We start from the raw sequence: 18,759 nt of genomic DNA, 5'->3' as shown, positions 1-18,759 counted from the left end.
TAGAATGAATAATAGCTTCTGCAGAGGCATAAGCTGGTATGTTGGAGGCATGGAAGGGTCCCTGTGGTCGAGGCCTGGAGGTAAGAGGATAACAGCAGAGAATAGATCAGAGGGCCCAGCAGATGCTGGATCCCACAGAACCTCCTAAGCCAGGTTAAATATTTCATTCTAAGTGCAAATAGGATGCCGTTAGAAAATTCTAAGCCAGAGAACAGTGTCACTGGATTGTCATTTAAAGCAGCTCATTTAAATCTACCATGAGGAAAATGGATTCAGGAAGCTGGTGGAGCAGCATAGGAGCAGAAAGGTTGGCTAGGAGGCTATTTATTTCCCTCTACTGTCCAAGTCAAAGCTGACGGGGGGCTCAGACCAGGCGTTGGAAATAAAGATGGCGAGAAGTAGATATACACTGAGATTTGGAAGAAAAATTCACTGGGCTGGAAGTAGAGGCTGAGGGAAACACAAGAATTAAGGTTAACTCCTTGCATTTAAGTTTGAGCAGCTGGATACACTGTAAGCTTGTTTACTGAGATGGAGAAGCTCAAGGAGAAATTAAGAGCTCTGTTTTGGCCATGTTCTTCTGAGATATTACTGGACATCCCAGGGGAGGAGGGCCCGGTAGGCAGGGCAATGTGTGAGTGTGCGTTGTGGAGTGGTCAGGGCTGCAGATACAGGTTTGGAAGGTGCTGACACCTGAAGAGGCATTTGAACCCGTGGCATGTAAGGGGTATAGCTGTAGATGGGAAGGATATGGGCTGAGTCCTGAACTTCCAGCATTTAGAGATTAGAGGAAGGAGAGCCAGCAGAGAAGCTTGAGAAGTAAAGGAAGAGGAAAACTAGGAAGGCATGTAGTACGTAATATTATGTAAGCCAAGAAGACAGCACATGATATTTAAGGAAGGAAATGGTCAGCTGGTGTGCTGCTGATGAAAGATCAAGTAAGAAGCAAAAACAAGGGTCCAGTGTTCTTTCTTTGTAGATTATATGAGAGGCATGCCATTTCAAATCATAGAAATATATAAAACTTTGTGTCTTGTAACAATTGATGAAGATTTCCGTTCATTTTACATTAGGGATTTAAGTATGTTTAGAGTTTTTGCATGGTCTGCAGCAGAGTTTCAGCATGGTTTGGTTGTCTCATTTATATAGGTATTGATTGGCACAGCCTGTGCACACAGCAAGACAGTATTGTACTTATATTTTTTTAAGTGTTTGTATTTCTCTAATATGTATTTTAATGTAGATTTTTATGTTTTATCCTATGTGATGACAAATTACTAGTTATTAATGTTTTACTTCTTCTTTTAGACAATTTTATTCATGAATACTATAGGTATGTAGTTTATATTTGCAAATATCATTATTTTTAAGAACAAAAAACAGTTTATGAAACAGGAATTTGATAGAAATATCCTAGAATAATTATATGTCTATACATTTTCTTAACACTACATACCCTGAAGTAATTCTTTGCTTAAAATTGATCTCTATTAAATAAAAACAAAAAACAAAAACATCCTGCAGGTGAACTGGGAGGTAGTAGGACCCAACTCTCAAGAAGCCTTAGTGCCACAGAACAGAGACATTGCGGACCCAGTGCGCGGGTTCTTCTATTTTGGAGAAGGAGAAGGTGGGGCAAGAACCATAATTCTGACAATCTATCCTCATGAAGAAATTGAAGTTGAAGAGACATTTATTATTAAACTGGAACTTGTGAAAGGAGAAGCTAAATTAGACTCCAGAGCTAAAGATGTTACACTAACAGTAAGTATGACTTTATTTTTCTCACAAAATGTGGATTTAATGGAGTTATCAGAAAATGCATTTACATTTGTTGAAGCTTTACATGCTTGTGATGAATCAGAAATGATAAAATCAAATAAAATCATAATTTTTTTTGAAAAGGGTCAAACTTTTTGGTTTTCATGTCAGCTTATTACATAGCCTGATTATTGGTAATTTTTAAACAACATTTTAATGTAGTGAGAAATACTTATTTTACAACCTTGGAGAAAATTTGGTGTTTCTGGAATATTTGGCAGTTTTACAGCAGAGGTATTTGTTATGTCATACCGAATATTGGATATCTTTCTCTTCAGAGTATGTAAAAATTATTAACTAGTTATATTCCAGATTGGTTGAAGGAAAAATAGTACTTATTCTGTTAACACAAGGCAAAAAGTGCTAGGACCAAGACTACTGAAAATAGTGCAGAGGTATGACACACTTAAAGTTTGTAAAATACTCTTGTTTGGGATTTATATCAGTCAGGGGTTTTTCAGAGAAACAAAAGCAGTAGGACAAGCACACGTGCACGTGCGTGCACACACACACAGTCACACATACACACAGTCGTACACACACAGAATGGGGCGGTGGGAGACAGAGAGAGATGAAGGAACAGGTTCACATGATTGTGAGGGCTGGCAAGCCCAAAGTCTGTGAAATAGGCTGGCAGGCAGGAAACTCAGGAAAGAGTCGAAGTTGCAGTCTTGATTTTGAATGTTGTGGAGCAGTTCAGTAAGCTGAAAACTCAAGCAGGATTCCTAGTTTCAGTCTTGAGGCAGAATTGCTTTTTTTCCAGGAAACCTCGGTTTTTGCTCTTAAGGGCTTCCCGTTGTTTAGATGAGGCCCATTCACATTCTTGAGGCTAAACTCCTTTATGGACAGTCAGTTGATTCTAAGTGTTCATCATATCTCCAGATACCTTCACAGTGACATCTAGACTAGTGTTTGACCAAACGACTGGGCACCGTAGTCTTGCCAAGTTAACGCACAAATTAGTCCTCACGGGGCCTGTTTCACTCCACATATATCATGGCTAGTAGGAAGAATTTATCTAAAATTAACTGATTAGATGTAAATATGCGATGAATAAAGCAAAATTCAGGCATCAAATTACTCTTCTCTTGGGATTCTACAAATGGGACTTTTCTGGATTCTTATTCCCATCATCTTCGGGGAATAAGAACCTACTTGCTTTAGGTGACAGTCAATGTGATAAAGAGGTTTTCAAAAATCAGGTAGCTAGGTAGATTATATTCAAGTGTCATTGTTACGTTTATTTCATTTCCTCAGCTTCTATACTATAATTTGTCGCTATTGTTTTATATATTATTTCCTCTTTTCTCTGTTTATATTTTTTAGATACAAAAGTTTGGTGATCCAAATGGAGTTGTTCAGTTTGCTCCTGAGACTTTGTCTAAGAAGACTTATGCAGAGCCTCTGGCTCTGGAAGGGCCCCTGCTCATTACCTTCTTTGTCAGAAGAGTCAAGGGTACCTTTGGAGAGATTACGGTATTACTTTTCATTTGATTTTTCAGAGTACTAGTTTGCCTAACAAATGAGGTTAAGAGGGACAGAGAAGCTGCATGTTCTAGTTAATTAAAATTTTTGATAAACTAAAATTACATGAGTTTTCAGAGAAACAGAGGCTTTATGTTAACATCTTTGGGCTTTCTCATCAGCATCAACCTCCAGCTATCTCTCTCAATTAAATTTGGTTACAGTTAGTTGAGAAAGATTTTCTTCAAACTTGATTATAAAGAACAAAATGATTTTATATTTTATTGTTTGCTATAACATGAAGCCTTTTCTACTTAAGCTTCTCAATGATTTTTGTAAATTCTCCAGGGCCTTATAATTCCCATTGTAATCTTACCATTTAGCAACTGTTTTTTTTCAGAGGTTGTATTTGCATGTATATTTATATAGAATGTTCGGGGATGTCCTTGTGGTTTTCATATTTGATTAATAGATGAAGATAATTTGTTTGCTAGAAAAATGTATTTTATGAAATTTCTCTATACAGTGACCTCTCTTTCTGTTTTGGATATTAACTTGTACTTCTTCAGTTGAAACTTTATAGTTTGGAGGCCAGCAATTCAGGGAAAATAACGATGGATTTTTTGATATCTTATAGATACTCCCTTTTTATTAAAAACAACCAAAATCTGATTTGAATAATTATCTACTTTTTACCTTCAAATATTGTGTATAGTTCACTACTAAAGTTATTTATGGAACTGTAATTTTTAAGGTAACTTGCTTCTCTGTGTCTCTTCAAATTGTGCTATTATTTTAGAAGCAGGTAGAATAATGAGATTTTGTAATCTTGTCCTGCAGATAGCATTCAACCCCCCAAAAGAGTTAATATACTTCCCAAACTAACATAGAGAGTTTGGCTTTGAATATAGTGATGCACAATTAAAATTATTTTTTGTTATTATAGAGGAAAACATAATTTAAAGGATTTTGGTGCAATATACTAAATTATATATCTTTTTTTTCTTTTATTTTAGGTTTACTGGGAATTAAGTAGTGAGTTTGACATTACTGAAGACTTTCTTTTCACCAATGGATTTTTTACCATTGCTGATGGAGAGAGTGAAGCTAGCTTTGATGTTCATTTGCTACCAGATGATGTTCCCGAAATAGAGGAAGATTATGTGATCCAGCTTGTTTCTGTAGAGGGAGGAGCAGAACTGGATCCGGAAAAACATATCACATTGTTCTCTGTTTACGCAAATGATGACCCACATGGAATATTTGCCCTGTATTCAGATCGCCAGTCCATACTTATTGGGCAGAACCTTATTAGATCCATCCAAATTAACATAACCCGGCTTGCCGGAACATTTGGAGATGTGGCTGTTGGGCTTCGAATATCATCTGATCATAAAGAACAGCCGATTGTTACCGAAAGTGCGGAGAGGCAGCTGGTGGTCAAAGATGGTGCCACATACAAAGTGGACATGGTGCCAATAAAGAATCAGGTTTGTGCCATTTCTTCAGTTTTCTGCTCATTCTAATAAAACACCTTCAGGAGTGCCCATGCTTATCTCATGATCAGTTTGAAATCTTACTCAGGTATTTAAATGGAACCACAAAAAAATGCCCTTGAAAAATGTGTAGTAACTACTGGATAACACATTTGCAGATTATAATAAGGATATTACTATTTGGACCGGAGATAACAATTTTTGTGTATAGAGTAACAGACACTTATTTAGTACTTACAAAGTTCTAGGAAGTGTTTCCAGTGCTGTGCATATACACCTGCAGACCCACGCCCATGTGTACACACACACGCGTGCATACACACGCACGCACACTCACACACATGCACACACACTGATACTTGTTGAAGGGGAGAAATTTGTAAGCTTCTTTGTGCTTCTGGCAAAGAGTAGTGCAATGAAATAGATTACATGAAGAGGATTTGTGAATGCAGAGACTGGCACCTACTTCTCTCTTTGAAAAGTTGGAACATAGGAAATTGGCCATGATATTCTCTAATGGTAATGAGGAGAGATCATAGCAGTCTGCTCTGCCAGCATCTGGGGCGAGGGAGCAGAATGCTGGATTTCCTGTGAGTTAAGCAGACAGCCCAGTAGTCTTTCTCAATCTGAACCACAGAAAGTGATTGAGTGACTGTTTTTTCAAATCCTTCCAAGGATAGTGCATGTCATATCATCCTCTGTGCATGCATTATGGCATTCATTGCCACTGGATGCATTATTGCATTGGGATTAATTATCTCATGAGTAAGAAAGGCCTCCCAAGAAGTAGTCAGATTGGAATCATCTTGAGAAAAACTTGCAGGGTGAATTGTGAAGCTAGGAGGGAATGAGAAAGAATATATTCTGTCGAGGAATGGTGACGAGGGGAATTCTGAAGCCTTTGGGAACACCCAAATCAATTCCATGAAGGCTTGAACATTTGGTTGCTGCTTTCATGGAGGTGTGGTGTTCAGCCAGTGTCAGCCTAGTTTCATATAAACTTGTGGTCCATAGAAAATGGGCTATCATTCAGAATAAGCAACAAGCTATTACACTAATCCATACTCACAGTACAACCTTTTGATGTGTTGTGTACTTGAGCCTTTTGTTGTTGGTTAATGAAGAAAAAAAAATGGGGCTTCTTAGTGAGACATGGGTTTCATAGTTATTCCTACATTCCTGTACAATAAGTCCTCACTTGATGTTGTCCACAGGCTCTTGGAAATTGCAGCTTTAACTGAAATGTAACCCATTTTACCCTAAGCTAATTGATATAAACAATAGTTAAGTTCCTCCAGCATATTTCTGGTCAGAAAAACAGCACCAGGCTTCTAAATAAAGACCAACTACTTCAAAATTCAACATTGAAATAATTGTGAGCTATGTCTGCCTTTGAGAAAGAGTCATAAAAAGAAAATAATGATTTACCCTATTATTCCAGTTCAAGATCATGGGTTGCCAGAACCTATCATGGTAGCTCAGGGCTCAAGGCAGAAACCAACCCTGGACAGGACTCCGTCCTATTGCAGGGCACAGTCACACTCACACCCACACTCACTGAGACTGGAATCATTGACACATGCTGATTCAACCTCACATGCACATCTTTGGAATGTGGGAGTAAACCAGAACATGCGGAGAAACCCATGCAGACGTGGGGGAGAATGGGCACACTCCACACAGGCAGTGGCCCGGCTGGGAACTGATTTTTTCTCAACATTGTATGAAACAGCATTGAATGAAGCTGTGTTATTTGAAGACCTGCTGTAATTCCTTGGGAAACTGACTCCATATCATGACCTTGCTTTATCAATTTCTAACCTCCATTTCCTCTATCCAACAGCTCTCAAGGCTAAAGATTACAAAAATGGAAGAAGAGAGTTGGATTAAGTTAACCAGAATAGCATTGCATCAAGTCTCACTTACAAATTAGAAAATATTTTAAAAATACAGTGTGCCTTAATTGTGTAACTCGAAACATTTTCTCATATATTCATAGTATTACATTCTGAACATATTCAAGTTATAAGCTGCTAATGAACACTAGGGGGCAGTCCTTTAACTTTTCTAGGAATAGAGTGGTATCATTTTATAGTTTAGTTTTCATTTGACAGTAAGGCAGGCCAAAGAGATTAGATATTCTGTTATTTTACTAAACAATGTGTATAGTACAAAATTGCTCTCAGGTATAAGAAAACCAAAATAAAGTGATGTATATATTACACAGACTAACACCCTTGATCTGCCTGCTTGTTAGATTTTCAGGGTACCTGGAACATTTTGAAGAATGTGGTAATCCGTTTTTCATTTCATTTGAAAGCTTAGCATTGCAGTTTATAAAAATAGTTAGCTTTTCTAATACAATAAATGAAGCATCATTTCATATTGTCTCAAAGACAGTATTAAGAAACTCATAAAGCCATTTTAATTATTTTTATGATTTCTATTTTCATAAAGAGTAACAAAAGTTTACTAGTTTATGCATGCATGAAAACCTCTTTGGCTCACTTTAACATCTCTCTGTAACCTATTTCCAGTTACATAGCTTCTGTCTCGCACATTCCAGGATTGTGGTGAAAGACGGCACATAGATTTTTAAGTATTGGAGAGTTAGTCTTCCAAGGAACTGTTTGGAGAAAGGTGTGACATGCACTTAAACCAAGGACAAGATTTTTTTCAGTGGTCCCTTTCTTCTCTCTCACCTGGTATATTACCATTGCTCTTTAAAGACTGGAATATTAGTTACGACAGTTTACCTTCTTTTCTCCCTGTTCTACACTCCTGGATAAAAGTTAAGACTTTGGACAGGTAGGCCACAGAGAAGGACGTTCACGCACACTCTCCTACACCAGACAGGGAGCAACAAGGCAACAGGAATTGTTCTCCGTCATCTTTATAGCTGCTGAGCGGCTCACAATGATTGGCATACAATAAGTGCTCAATAAATGACCCAGCCACAAATATAAAATTGGTCTTCCATTCTGAAAAAGTATTTTAAACCTAGACTTGTTTCTTTAGCTTGTCAGTGATTCTTATTGTCAGTTTGTGCCTCATAAAAAAGCCAGTTGTTAACCAGGTGTTAATAACTTACCAGGTGCTAACAGTTGACACTCCAGGGTTCTGGTGTTAAACCTACTTCAAGAGACTTTTGTTCTTAGAGCATAATGGAAACCTACCCTGTTCAAATACCCACTTGAAGGTTAGAAGCCACAGCACAGGGGATTTGATACATCGTGACCTTTGGCCGATTATAAAAGCATTTGGATAAACAGTGTTAGCAGGTACACAGGACGTTATGGTACCATAAATCATTTCTGTTTGTGCCCAGTGCCATCAAGAATGATAGGCAATATAGAAAATGGTATTGGTGGGGCAGTCTTGGATTAAGGAAATGGAAGAGCATATTGAGAATGCAATCAACTTCTAAAAACTTTCAAATTCATTTTCAAATCAATCTCGCCTCTTTTCTTCCGTAGGAAAACCAGCTTTTCCTCAAATCTCTTAAATCAAGTTCCATTTAGCATTTAATTTCTGCTGCTCCCTGGGGATCTGCCATATCCTATAAGTCTGTGTGTACCCAAGGGCCCATGAGCAGAGGAGCTAGGCGGGAAGGCACAAGTGACCTGGTGCTTTAAGCTGACACCTGGCTCTTCAGTCTCAGGAAGATAAAGAGAAAGAAAAATCATCAGCTGCGCAGCCAGTGACCTTCATGGGGGAGGGATATACTCTTATAGTAGAAGTGGGATGTACATGATTGAAATTTTTCTGTGATTTATTTGTCTTTTTTAGCACTTGACATTTAGCATTCATGTTCAGTGAATGTCATTTTTAATGAATGAAACATCTGTCACCCTCATGTTGCCCAATATTTGAAACCACCATGGTATATATTTTGCAAATTTGAGGATGTGTTTTCTAAGTTCATTACATTTAAAAGAAGAAGAGACTTTACAGAAATGGTTGATTTTTACATTTAGTAAAGATATGCAGTTTTTGGGAATATTCCAGGTTATGAGATAACTTGGGGGTTATTATGAAGATCAATGTTTCTATGTGAAAATGTGCTGTAAGTTTCTAAAATAACTTAGCATAACATCAATATGTAAATTCCAGATTCCCTCTATTTTGTTGGATTCTAAAATTTTGAAAATATGTAATACATAGCATTATTAACTTTTATTTATCCAATATACTGAAATCAGTACACTGAAATTATTATTCATTTTGAGTAAATATGATAAGAGTTATTAGTAATTATTCAACAAGGAGGAAGAAAGTGAGTTTTGCCAAGTATATAGGAGCTGACATTTTCGCCAGAGTGCCCCTTCCGTTTTCTTGACACATGATTTCATCACGAACACTGCTTCTGTGAGCACTGTCATTGGTGAGGCCTTTGGGAACATTAAAAATTTGAAAATTTGTAGTTTTTTTCATTTTATTTTTTAAAGATGGAGTCTCCCATGGTCACCAAGGCTGGAGTGCAGTGGCACAATCTCGGTTCACTGCAGCCTCTGCCTCTTGGGTTCAAGTGATTCTCCTGCCTCAGTCTCCTGAGTAGCTGGGACCACAGGCATGCACCACCACGCTCAATTATTTTTTAATTTTTAGTAGAGACAAGGTTTTACAATGTTGGCCAGGCTGCTCTTGAACTCCTGACCTCAAGTGATCCACCCGCCTTGGCCTCCCAAAGTGCTAAGATTACAGGTGTGAGACTGCGCCTGGCCAATTTGTGTTTGTTTGTTTGTTTTTGAGATGGAGTCTCACTCTGTCACCAGGCTAGAGTGCAGTGGTGCTATTTCGGCTCACTGCAACCTCTGCCTTCAGGGTTCAAGCGATTCTCCTGCCTCAGCCTTCCAAGTAGCTGGGACTACAGGCATGTGCCACCACACCCAGCTAATTTTTCTATTTTTAGTAGAGACAGAGTTTCACCATGTTGGCCAGGATGGTCTCGATCTCTTGACCTTGTGATCTGCCTGCCTCGGCCTCTTGCAGTATCGAGATTACAGGCGTGAGCCACTGCATCCAGCCCAATTTGTAGTTTTCTTATACTCTATAACTTCCATTCCTTATCTCCTATCCTACATACTCGTGGTTTGTTTTGTGACAGGGGAGTGGACATACATTGATGAAACTATCGGATTCAAAAGGAACTGCAGGCAGTATGCTAATGGCTCAGGTCAAATACCGGCATTTTTCTCTGAAAATTGTTTCTAAATCACTAATACTGTTTATTTATAGGTCTTCCTATCACTGGGCTCTAATTTCACTTTGCAACTGGTGACTGTGATGCTTGTCGGTGGACGTTTCTATGGAATGCCAACAATTCTTCAGGAAGCAAAATCTGCTGTACTTCCCGTCTCTGAGAAAGCTGCCAATTCTCAGGTAATTAGCGCTGGGTGTGATTCTCTCAGCAGACCACTAGAGGGCAGCTTTTACAGGCAGGACGGAGACAGAATTTCTCATGAGTTACTATTTTCTTAAATATAAATAACTGAATATCAAAGTAGATGTAATGGATATATTATATAAAAATAATTAGTATATTTTCAACATTCAGTAGGAAAAAAGTTATGTTCAGATCTCTTGATATTTTGTATCTAATATTGAGGTATTTTACGTTAAATTAAAATTATAATGAAGCACTAATTAATATTTCAGGCTTTTCATTTACTAACATTGTGAATGTTTGTCTTTAATATTCAGACTTTGGTTTATTGGAACAAGTTTGTGCTGATGTAGATAGATGCTGGTAGTCAGATCCGGTGATATGGTTGCGACTAAGTATTTACATCCTCTGTTTGAGGTCGTTGTAGATATTTCCCAGTTCCTTCATAAATGTACATGAGAACAAAGAACAAGTTGAGGGCTTTCCTTTCCTTTCAGGCTGATTCTGTCAATATAAGAAAAGGACAAGGCTGTTGTGTGTGGCTATGGTAATGTGTGTATTTTCGAAGCCATTGTGAAATATAACTTCATCCTACTCCCTCAGGTGGGATCTGAAATAACTCAGGCAAGCCTAGCTCAAGATGCTGACATTGAATCTACAGATGAATGGGCAGGAATATGGGCAGATATAGTGTCTGGCCACTAGGGGATGCTCTTCAGCTACTCCCTCCTGAGCATCTCCAAGAAGAATGAATGTGCTTTTTCTCCTAAAATTGAATACGCCGGCACTTAAAATAACTGAGAGGAAGAGTTGTTTTTTGCTTTACCTCCTCCTCGTTAAGAGTGAATGAGGAAATAGAATTAATGCTTTGAATTTTGTTGTCTTCATTTTGTTCATGGGTCATTAAAAAAAAGATTCAGCAAAACCATTCGTTTGGAGTAGTGAAACATTTCCTACTCCTTACTGCTCCTTATCCCTGCATAGTGTCACAATACTGTATCACCCCAAAGGGCAAGGTTAGAGTCTATCATGACATATTCATGTCTTTGGTGTATCCTCTATACTCGTATCAGTGTTTGGGGTGTGTGTGTGTTTGTGTGTGTGTGTGTGTGTGTGTGTGAGAGAGAGAGAGAGAGAGAGAGAGTGAGAGAGAAAGAGAGAGAGAGAGAGAGAGGGAGAAAGAAAGAGAGAAAGCTTTTGGCAATTGCTAAGCAGAAGCTTCACTGGGCTGGGCGTGGTGGCTCATGCCTGTAATCCCAGCAGTTTGGGAGGTCAAGGTGGGTGAATCCCCTGAGGTCAGGAGTTCAAGACTAGCCTGACCAACATGGTGAAACCCCATCTCTACTAAAAATACAAAAATGAGCTGCGTGTGGTGGCACATGCCTAAAGTCCCAGCTACTGGGGAGGCTGAGACTTGAGAATCACTTGAACCCAGGAGGCAGAGGTTGCAGTGAGCCAAGATCATGCCACTGCACTCCAGCCTGGGGGCAGAGTGATATTCTGTCTCAGGAAAGAAAAAAGAAGAGAAGCCTCACTGTAACAGAGAATCTAGGCTGTTCAAATGAAAGTAGTTGTTGTTTTTTTCTCTGTGGCTCCAGAAGTTATCCTGTGGAACCCTCTCACATTTTTCTACCATTCTTTATTTCAATTTAAGAAGAGGAGAATCAGTCTTAATATGTAAGACTTGATTAAATGGTATCCCAAATTTATAGCTATTGAGACCAAAAGAGGTAAACTGAATTGTTCAAATCAAAATGTGAAGCCAGGAACCTGCTTTTATTCTTATTCATTACTCAGAACTTATGCCATCTATAAATCACATACCCTAGTAAGGTTACACCTAAAGCAAAATCTTGATGCTTGTGATAAAGACAGGTATTAAAAAATAAACTTTGAAGCTTTCTCGTCTTCAAAGAAAGATATAAAATTAAGTCAAAGAGCTGAAAATAACCCTAATAGAAGGTCTAGTTCAAGGGGCTTATTTTGCAAATGAAAAAAATATAATATTATGTCTTAGAAGTCAAATTTTAGTTCTACAAATGAAGTTCTGGAAAGACCCACAAACAAGTTATATTAAAATGCCAATTAAAATATTTTACTTTCATTTAACCATAATTACACTTCTCTTTTTTAGATGTTTATTCAAAGGATAACATTTTGATTAAAAAAGAAAGAGGTATAGACTATAACCTAAATTAAAAAGTAAAATAAATTTTTAAATCTGAGATGTCATTTCTTAAGCACTTCTCTTTAATTCAATATAAGACAAATATATGTACTGTTTAAACAGAGGGTAAGTTGACATTTAACCCATTTTTCAGAAAACAGGAAAGTTTACAGAGAAATAAAATACTCTAAGCATGATTTTCCCTCAGGTTGGATTTGAATCCACTGCTTTTCAACTCACGGACATCACTACTGGCACAAGCCACGTTATGATTTCTAGGAGAGGCACGTATGGTGCTCTCTCAGTTGCCTGGACCACTGGATATGCTCCTGGGCTAGAAATTCCTGAATTCATCGTTGTTGGCAACATGACCCCAACACTGGGTGAGTTGTAGTTTTTCTGAAATACGTCCTGTAGAATATTGGAGGGATATCACTGGCTACTAATTTTCTTGGGTCATCCTTATTCTGGATACGAAACTTAGTTTTCTAATACGATGCTCCCATATTTAAGTGATCAGAGTAGTGCAGGCCAGTTGGTGAGAGGAGAGAAGCTTTTTCCAGTCAAATTAACAACTTCATACCTTACCTCGAAAGAGTGGGGTCATTAAGCAAACTACTCTGTCCATACAGTAGGAGTTTGTTGAAAGTAGTTCTAACAATCGAATTGGGCAAATACAGTAATAAAAAAAATAAAAATGCATACATATTTTGTATGCATTTCCATGTTCACCTGATTGTTTCTGGCAGGTTACTTTAGATGCTTTATTTTTTAGAGTCTAACCCTAAAAGAGTTAGTGAGATGCAAATGTTAGATGGTTTGACCTCTATGATGTTATAGAAAGCTCATTGCAAATTCAGATAGTGAAAGTTTATAAAGAACCCTCCAGTGGGCTCTGAATCTGAGGATCTCCCTCCTTGATTCAGAGGGTCTTGTTGGTCAGCAGGTAAATGCTGTTTACACTCAGTAATAAACCTAATGAATCCTGCAGAGTTCTGAGATCCTCAGTCTCGCAGTGAGGATGGAATGATTTTCATTTTCCTAGGGTCTTGGTATCACTGAGAGATGAGAAGGAATTAAAGCTAAAGTCCTGTAGAAGATAGGGGATGAGGTCTAGGCCAGTGAAAATGACAACATTGTCATGTCAGCTTTCATCCTAACAGGAATCCTAGTAAACAAAAAGAGAGAACTCAGTTGCGTGATTGAGAGACAACCCCGGTGGGAGAACTGCCTTGGTTTCTGGGGCTTCTTTAGCCACTGGATAGGTGCCCCTGATCTGATGTCTCAGACACTGACTCCTCTTACTTTCCTTTTGGCATGTCCCCTAAGTTAAAGATATTTAATTATTTTTCTTGTTTATTTTCTAGCCTCTTTTTCCTGCAGAAACTCTTATCTTTTACTTCCTTATCCCTCTGTCACTTTGGGTGATATGCATAGCTCCGTATAACTTAGGGTGTTTTGAAAAATGTTTTTATATTAGTAACCACTTGCTACATGTGAAAAGATTTATGTGTAGAAATATTGCTTATTATGAGTGTGTATGTGGCTTTGTGCTTACATATCACATTAATCTTCAAAAGCTTTTGTGAGTTTGTTAACTTGATTCAACTAAAATAACAGGAGTTCCCAAATAATAGATCTGTATCTTCAAACAGGTTCATTTAGTTTTTTTGAGCTTTTATAATAAATTTTCAAACACAATGAAAAGTCCAGTGAACACCCATGAACTCACTGACTAGATTTATTTATTTATTTATTTATTTTAAGATAGAGTCTTGTGTATCACTCAGGCTGGAGTGCAGTGGTGCCACCTCAGTTCACTGCAACCGCCACCTTCTGGGCTCAAGGTATTCTCCTGCCTCAGCCTCCCAAGTAGCTGGGATTACAGGCTCGCACCACTGTGCCCGGCTGACTTTTGTATTTTTAGTAGAGATGGGGTTTCACCATGTTGGCCAGGCTGGTCTCAAACTCCTGAGGTCAAGAGATCCACCAGCCTTGGCCTCCCAAAGTGCTGGGATTACAGGCATGAGCCACTGCACCTGGCCTTGACTGCCTTTAATAGTTGTTACAGCCTGCCATATTTGTGACATATTTTCTGGGGCAATTTAAAGTAAAATACGTAGATTATGATATTTCACTCCTATCTGCTTCAATATGTATCCTAAAAATATTCCAGGGCCGGAATTTAAACCAAAGCCTGACACTAAATCTGTATTAAAGCTTGCCCAACACCAGTCCCTTTTCACTACCAGATTTTGTCATTGAGCCAGGAAAGAAAAAGAGATAAAGGAGAAAAGTAAACAGGGCTTTGTGTGGTCTCCTCTAAGTTTACCTCTTCCCCCCTGCCCCTTTTTAAAAATGTTTTACCTTTTGTGAACTATAATCGAATTTGGGAAAAGAAAATACGTTACTACAGTTTTAAGAGTCAAATCCCAATTTAAGATAAGAACTAATACCCTGCTTTCCTCTCATGTTTCCTTCCAGGGAGCCTTTCATTTTCCCACGGTGAACAAAGGAAAGGAGTTTTCCTGTGGACGTTTCCCAGCCCTGGTCAGCCAGAGGCCTTTGTTCTTCACCTATCAGGGGTGCGGAGCAGTGCTCCTGGCGGAGCTCAGCTCCGGTAAGCCCAACCTCATTCTCACCCAAGAAATTCTCTGAGGAATAATCTGGAATTCATCCATCAAAACAGAGAAGGGCACAAGGATTACTCTCCTTGAAGCAAACACAAACACAGTTTTAGTGTAGATCATCATGTGGCCTGCATGCCAGAGAGGGAGGTGGCTCTCGGGAGCCCCACCGCCCACCCACTGCAGGCCGTGAAGAGAGCTCCTTATGCCCCCATCTGGAGAATGGAGGCCGTGGTGACATCTCCACTGAAAGCCATGATGCCAGTTCTCCTCTTGTTAAAGGGAGCTATCTTCTGAGAAGCAGCTGAAAATACCTGATTGCCCCAAGTGGTTAAGAATAAGACATTGCAGTAGGGTGATAATATTACTTGGACCAGTGGCCCTTTGACTTGAATTTTATTTTATTTAATTTCACTGTTTAAAATGACTGTTTCTACAAATATAGTGTATTTGCAGATAAATATGTACCAGCCAAAAGCACTTTACTTGCCTTATTTCTAGGATAGACTTGACCAGAGCAGCAGAGGGCAGACATGCTATTCAGACTTAGGGATTTAGTCCTGGTTCTGCCATTTACTCGCTGTGTGACTTTGAGAAAGGTACTTGATCTTTCTGTTCTTCAGTTTACTTGTAAAATGAGGAAAATTTTTGAGTGTGAAAACTATAGAGTGTGTTCAAGTATGTTTGTATACATGTTTATGTGTGGGCTATCTCCATTGGGGAAATCAAATATGACTTTAGATTATACATAGGCCATTTTTAAAATGTTCATGCAGAGAACATGTCTTAGGGTTGCAAATTCAAATGCTTTAACAGCAACAATAGTTAACAGTATTACAGTGCTTGGTCGGGAGTGGTGGCTCACGCCTGTAATCCCAGCACTTTGGAGGCTGAGGTGGGCAGATCACCTGAGGTTAGGAGTTCAAGACCAGACTGGTCAACATGGGGAAACCCCATCTCTACTTAAAATACTGAACATCAGGCAGGTGTGATGGCACATGCCTGTAGTCCCAGCTACTTGGGAGGATGAGGCAGGAGAATCGCTTGAACCCAGGAGGTGGAGGTTGCAGTGAGTCAAGATTGCACCACAGCACTCCAGCCTGGGTGACAGAGTGAGTGAGACTCCATCTCAAAAACAACAAATAGTATTACAGTGCTTACCCTAGGCCAGGCATAAATCATACACACACGCAACATATACACTCATACACATTATCTTTCTCTCTCTTTACTCTCCCCAGCAACCTTATGAAGTAGATTCTGTTATTTGTCCCATTTTGTAGATGACAAAAGTCATAGAAAGATTATGCAGTAAACTCAGAACCACATAATTAATACATGTTGGGGCCATGATTCCAACCCAGGCTGAATGGCCTCTGTCAGAGCTCAATTAACCACAATTTTATGTAATGAGTGTTAGCTGCTTGACAAGAGATAGTGATGGGACCTGAAGAATCCTCCCTAAAGGCATTCAAATTTATATTAGAGACAAAAAAAAAAAAAACTGTTTTCAAAAGAAAATAATATATCTGTAGACAGAATTAGGCCAAGAGGCTGCCAGTTAACTCACAACAAGAATCTATAGGAAAAAACTAAGGATAAATTATGCAATCATGGGTATCTATCCTAAATCATACATGAAGTTTTAGCTACATTTGCATGAGAGGATAGTCCCATGACTGGCAGCTAAAGGAAGCAGGGATTTTGCTGCTGGTAGCAGTAACTATTTCTATTTGCTAGATAAGAACGCTGTCAGAGGTTTAGCTCTAGTAGTGTTGGTCCCCTTGTAATGATCTTAAGAGAGAGCCTGATTTTCACATCCCTCAGACAGCTGTTCTGGGATGATAGAGAAATAGACAAGAGACCTGCGAGCTTTTCATTTAGCTCAGAATTGTTAGGTCCTGTCCCTGCTTTTGTAGCTCCTGTTCTTACATTTCTTGTGCCCTTACTTATCAATAACTGAGTAGAGTTTGATGGATTTTGAAATGGCATGTCATTGTTAAGTTGTTGCCCTCATGAGCAGCATCTTAAATATGTGAACGATGAATCTCTACAGTGATATTCCTATTTTTTAAATCAATTTCTTCATGATTTAATTTTTTCCCAGATCAGGTTTTATCGTTGCTGAAATTGAACCAATGGGCGTCTTCCAGTTTTCCCCTAGCTCAAGAAATATCATAGTGTCAGAAGATACACAGATAATCAGATTACACGTGCAAAGACTGTTTGGGTTCCACAGCGATCTTATTAAAGTTTCGTATCAGACCACTGCAGGAACCGCCAAGCCTCTGGAAGATTTTGAGCCTGTTCAGAATGGGGAACTGTTTTTTCAAAAATTCCAAACCGAGGTTGATTTTGAAATAACCATTATTAATGATCAGCTCCCTGAGCTAGAAGAATTTTTTTACATTAACCTTACTTCAGTAGAAATTAGGGGATTACAAAAGTTTGATGTTAATTGGAGCCCACGACTGAATCTAGATTTCAGTGTTGCAGTGATCACAATATTGGATAATGATGACCTGTCAGGAATGGATATTTCCTTCCCCATGACATCTGTGGCTGTAGGAGTTGACACAACTCTCATTCCTGTAGAAACTGAATCTACCACATACCTCAGTACAAGCAAGACGACTACCATTCTGCAGCCAACCAAAGTGGCTGCCCTTGTTACTGAGGCAGCTGATGTATCTGCCATCCCTGAGAAACTTGTCACCCTTCATGGTACACCTGCCATGTCTGAAAAGCCTGATGTGGCCACTATACCTGCTAACATTTCCATTTATGGAACATTCAGTCTTGGGCCATCCATTGTTTACGTTGAAGAGGAGATGAAGAATGGCACATTCAACACTGCAGAAGTTCTTGTCCGAAGAACTGGTGGGTTTACTGGCAATGTCAGCATAACAGTTAAAACTTTTGGTGAAAGATGTGCTCAGAAGGAACCAAATGCATTGCCCTTTCATGGTATCTATGGAATTTCCAACCTGACGTGGGCAGTTGAAGAAGAAGACTTTGGAGAACAAACTCTTACCCTTATATTTCTAGATGGAGAAAGAGAACGTAAAGTATCAGTTCAAATTTTGGATGATGATGAGCCTGAGGGGCAGGAATTCTTCTACGTGTTTCTCACAAACCCTCAAGGGGGAGCACAGATTGTGGAGGGGAAGGATGACACTGGATTTGCAGCTTTTGCCATGGTTATTATTACAGGTATGTCTTTGAAATGATAGAGATAAAAATGTACTTTCGTGGTACATAATTTGTATGAAGATGAATCTAGCTTAAATTTAATGGAAGAAGGTGAATTACTTGTCATTCATAGGAATGCATTAAAGTATTGTTTTTCCGTAGCTTGGACCCATGACATTAACTCATGATGCTGTTCTGAGGCCCCTGTAGTTTAATGTACTATAAATGTCACTGAGATCAGAGCCAGTAATACAATCTATAAATCTATACTTTATAATATAAGGAACATTTAATTTAATTATCCAAACACATGATGGCCTATCCTGTTTTAGAATTTCATTCTAAATTTACCAGCATTTTCAATAATCCATCCTAGAGTCCAAAATCTCATTTTCAGGAAATTCTTTTTATCTGTTGTCAAATACATTTAAACTATTGCCTTTTGTTTTGCTTTTGACCCAATGTAGTTGATACAGCCATCATACTGTTGTGGATATATGTTCCAATAGCTTAACATTTTAATTAATTTTTGAGTTTCTCTTATATCTTATGTAGTCTTTTTATGACACTTTGCAGTTTACCTCTGAAATCATACTGTATTTCTTT

The 18,759-nt window shown here is 38.6% G+C and overlaps 1 protein-coding gene across 4 annotated transcripts in view; it reads left to right on the top strand.

The window, feature by feature from the left end:
• Positions 1–18,759, top strand: part of ADGRV1 (adhesion G protein-coupled receptor V1) — a 583,497-nt gene that overhangs the window by 220,221 nt on the left and 344,517 nt on the right. For 3 of the 4 annotated variants that reach the window (XM_074383772.1, XM_003920760.4, XM_074383775.1), the window contains exons 68-74: positions 1,525–1,764; positions 3,148–3,297; positions 4,302–4,775; positions 10,020–10,163; positions 12,543–12,717; positions 14,819–14,954; positions 17,069–18,174. In XM_074383772.1, the coding sequence (XP_074239873.1) occupies positions 1,525–1,764; positions 3,148–3,297; positions 4,302–4,775; positions 10,020–10,163; positions 12,543–12,717; positions 14,819–14,954; positions 17,069–18,174 (2,425 nt within the window). Of the gene's footprint in view, positions 1–1,524; positions 1,765–3,147; positions 3,298–4,301; positions 4,776–10,019; positions 10,164–12,542; positions 12,718–14,818; positions 14,955–17,068; positions 18,175–18,759 lie in introns of those variants that run through there. The other variant, XM_074383777.1, reaches the window with a different exon arrangement.

This window comes from Saimiri boliviensis, chromosome 1 (assembly GCF_048565385.1).
Source record: "Saimiri boliviensis isolate mSaiBol1 chromosome 1, mSaiBol1.pri, whole genome shotgun sequence".
Lineage (NCBI taxonomy): Eukaryota > Metazoa > Chordata > Mammalia > Primates > Cebidae > Saimiri > Saimiri boliviensis.
The sequence above is the reverse complement of the archived record's forward strand: the minus strand, read 5'-3'. Positions and strand labels throughout refer to the sequence as shown.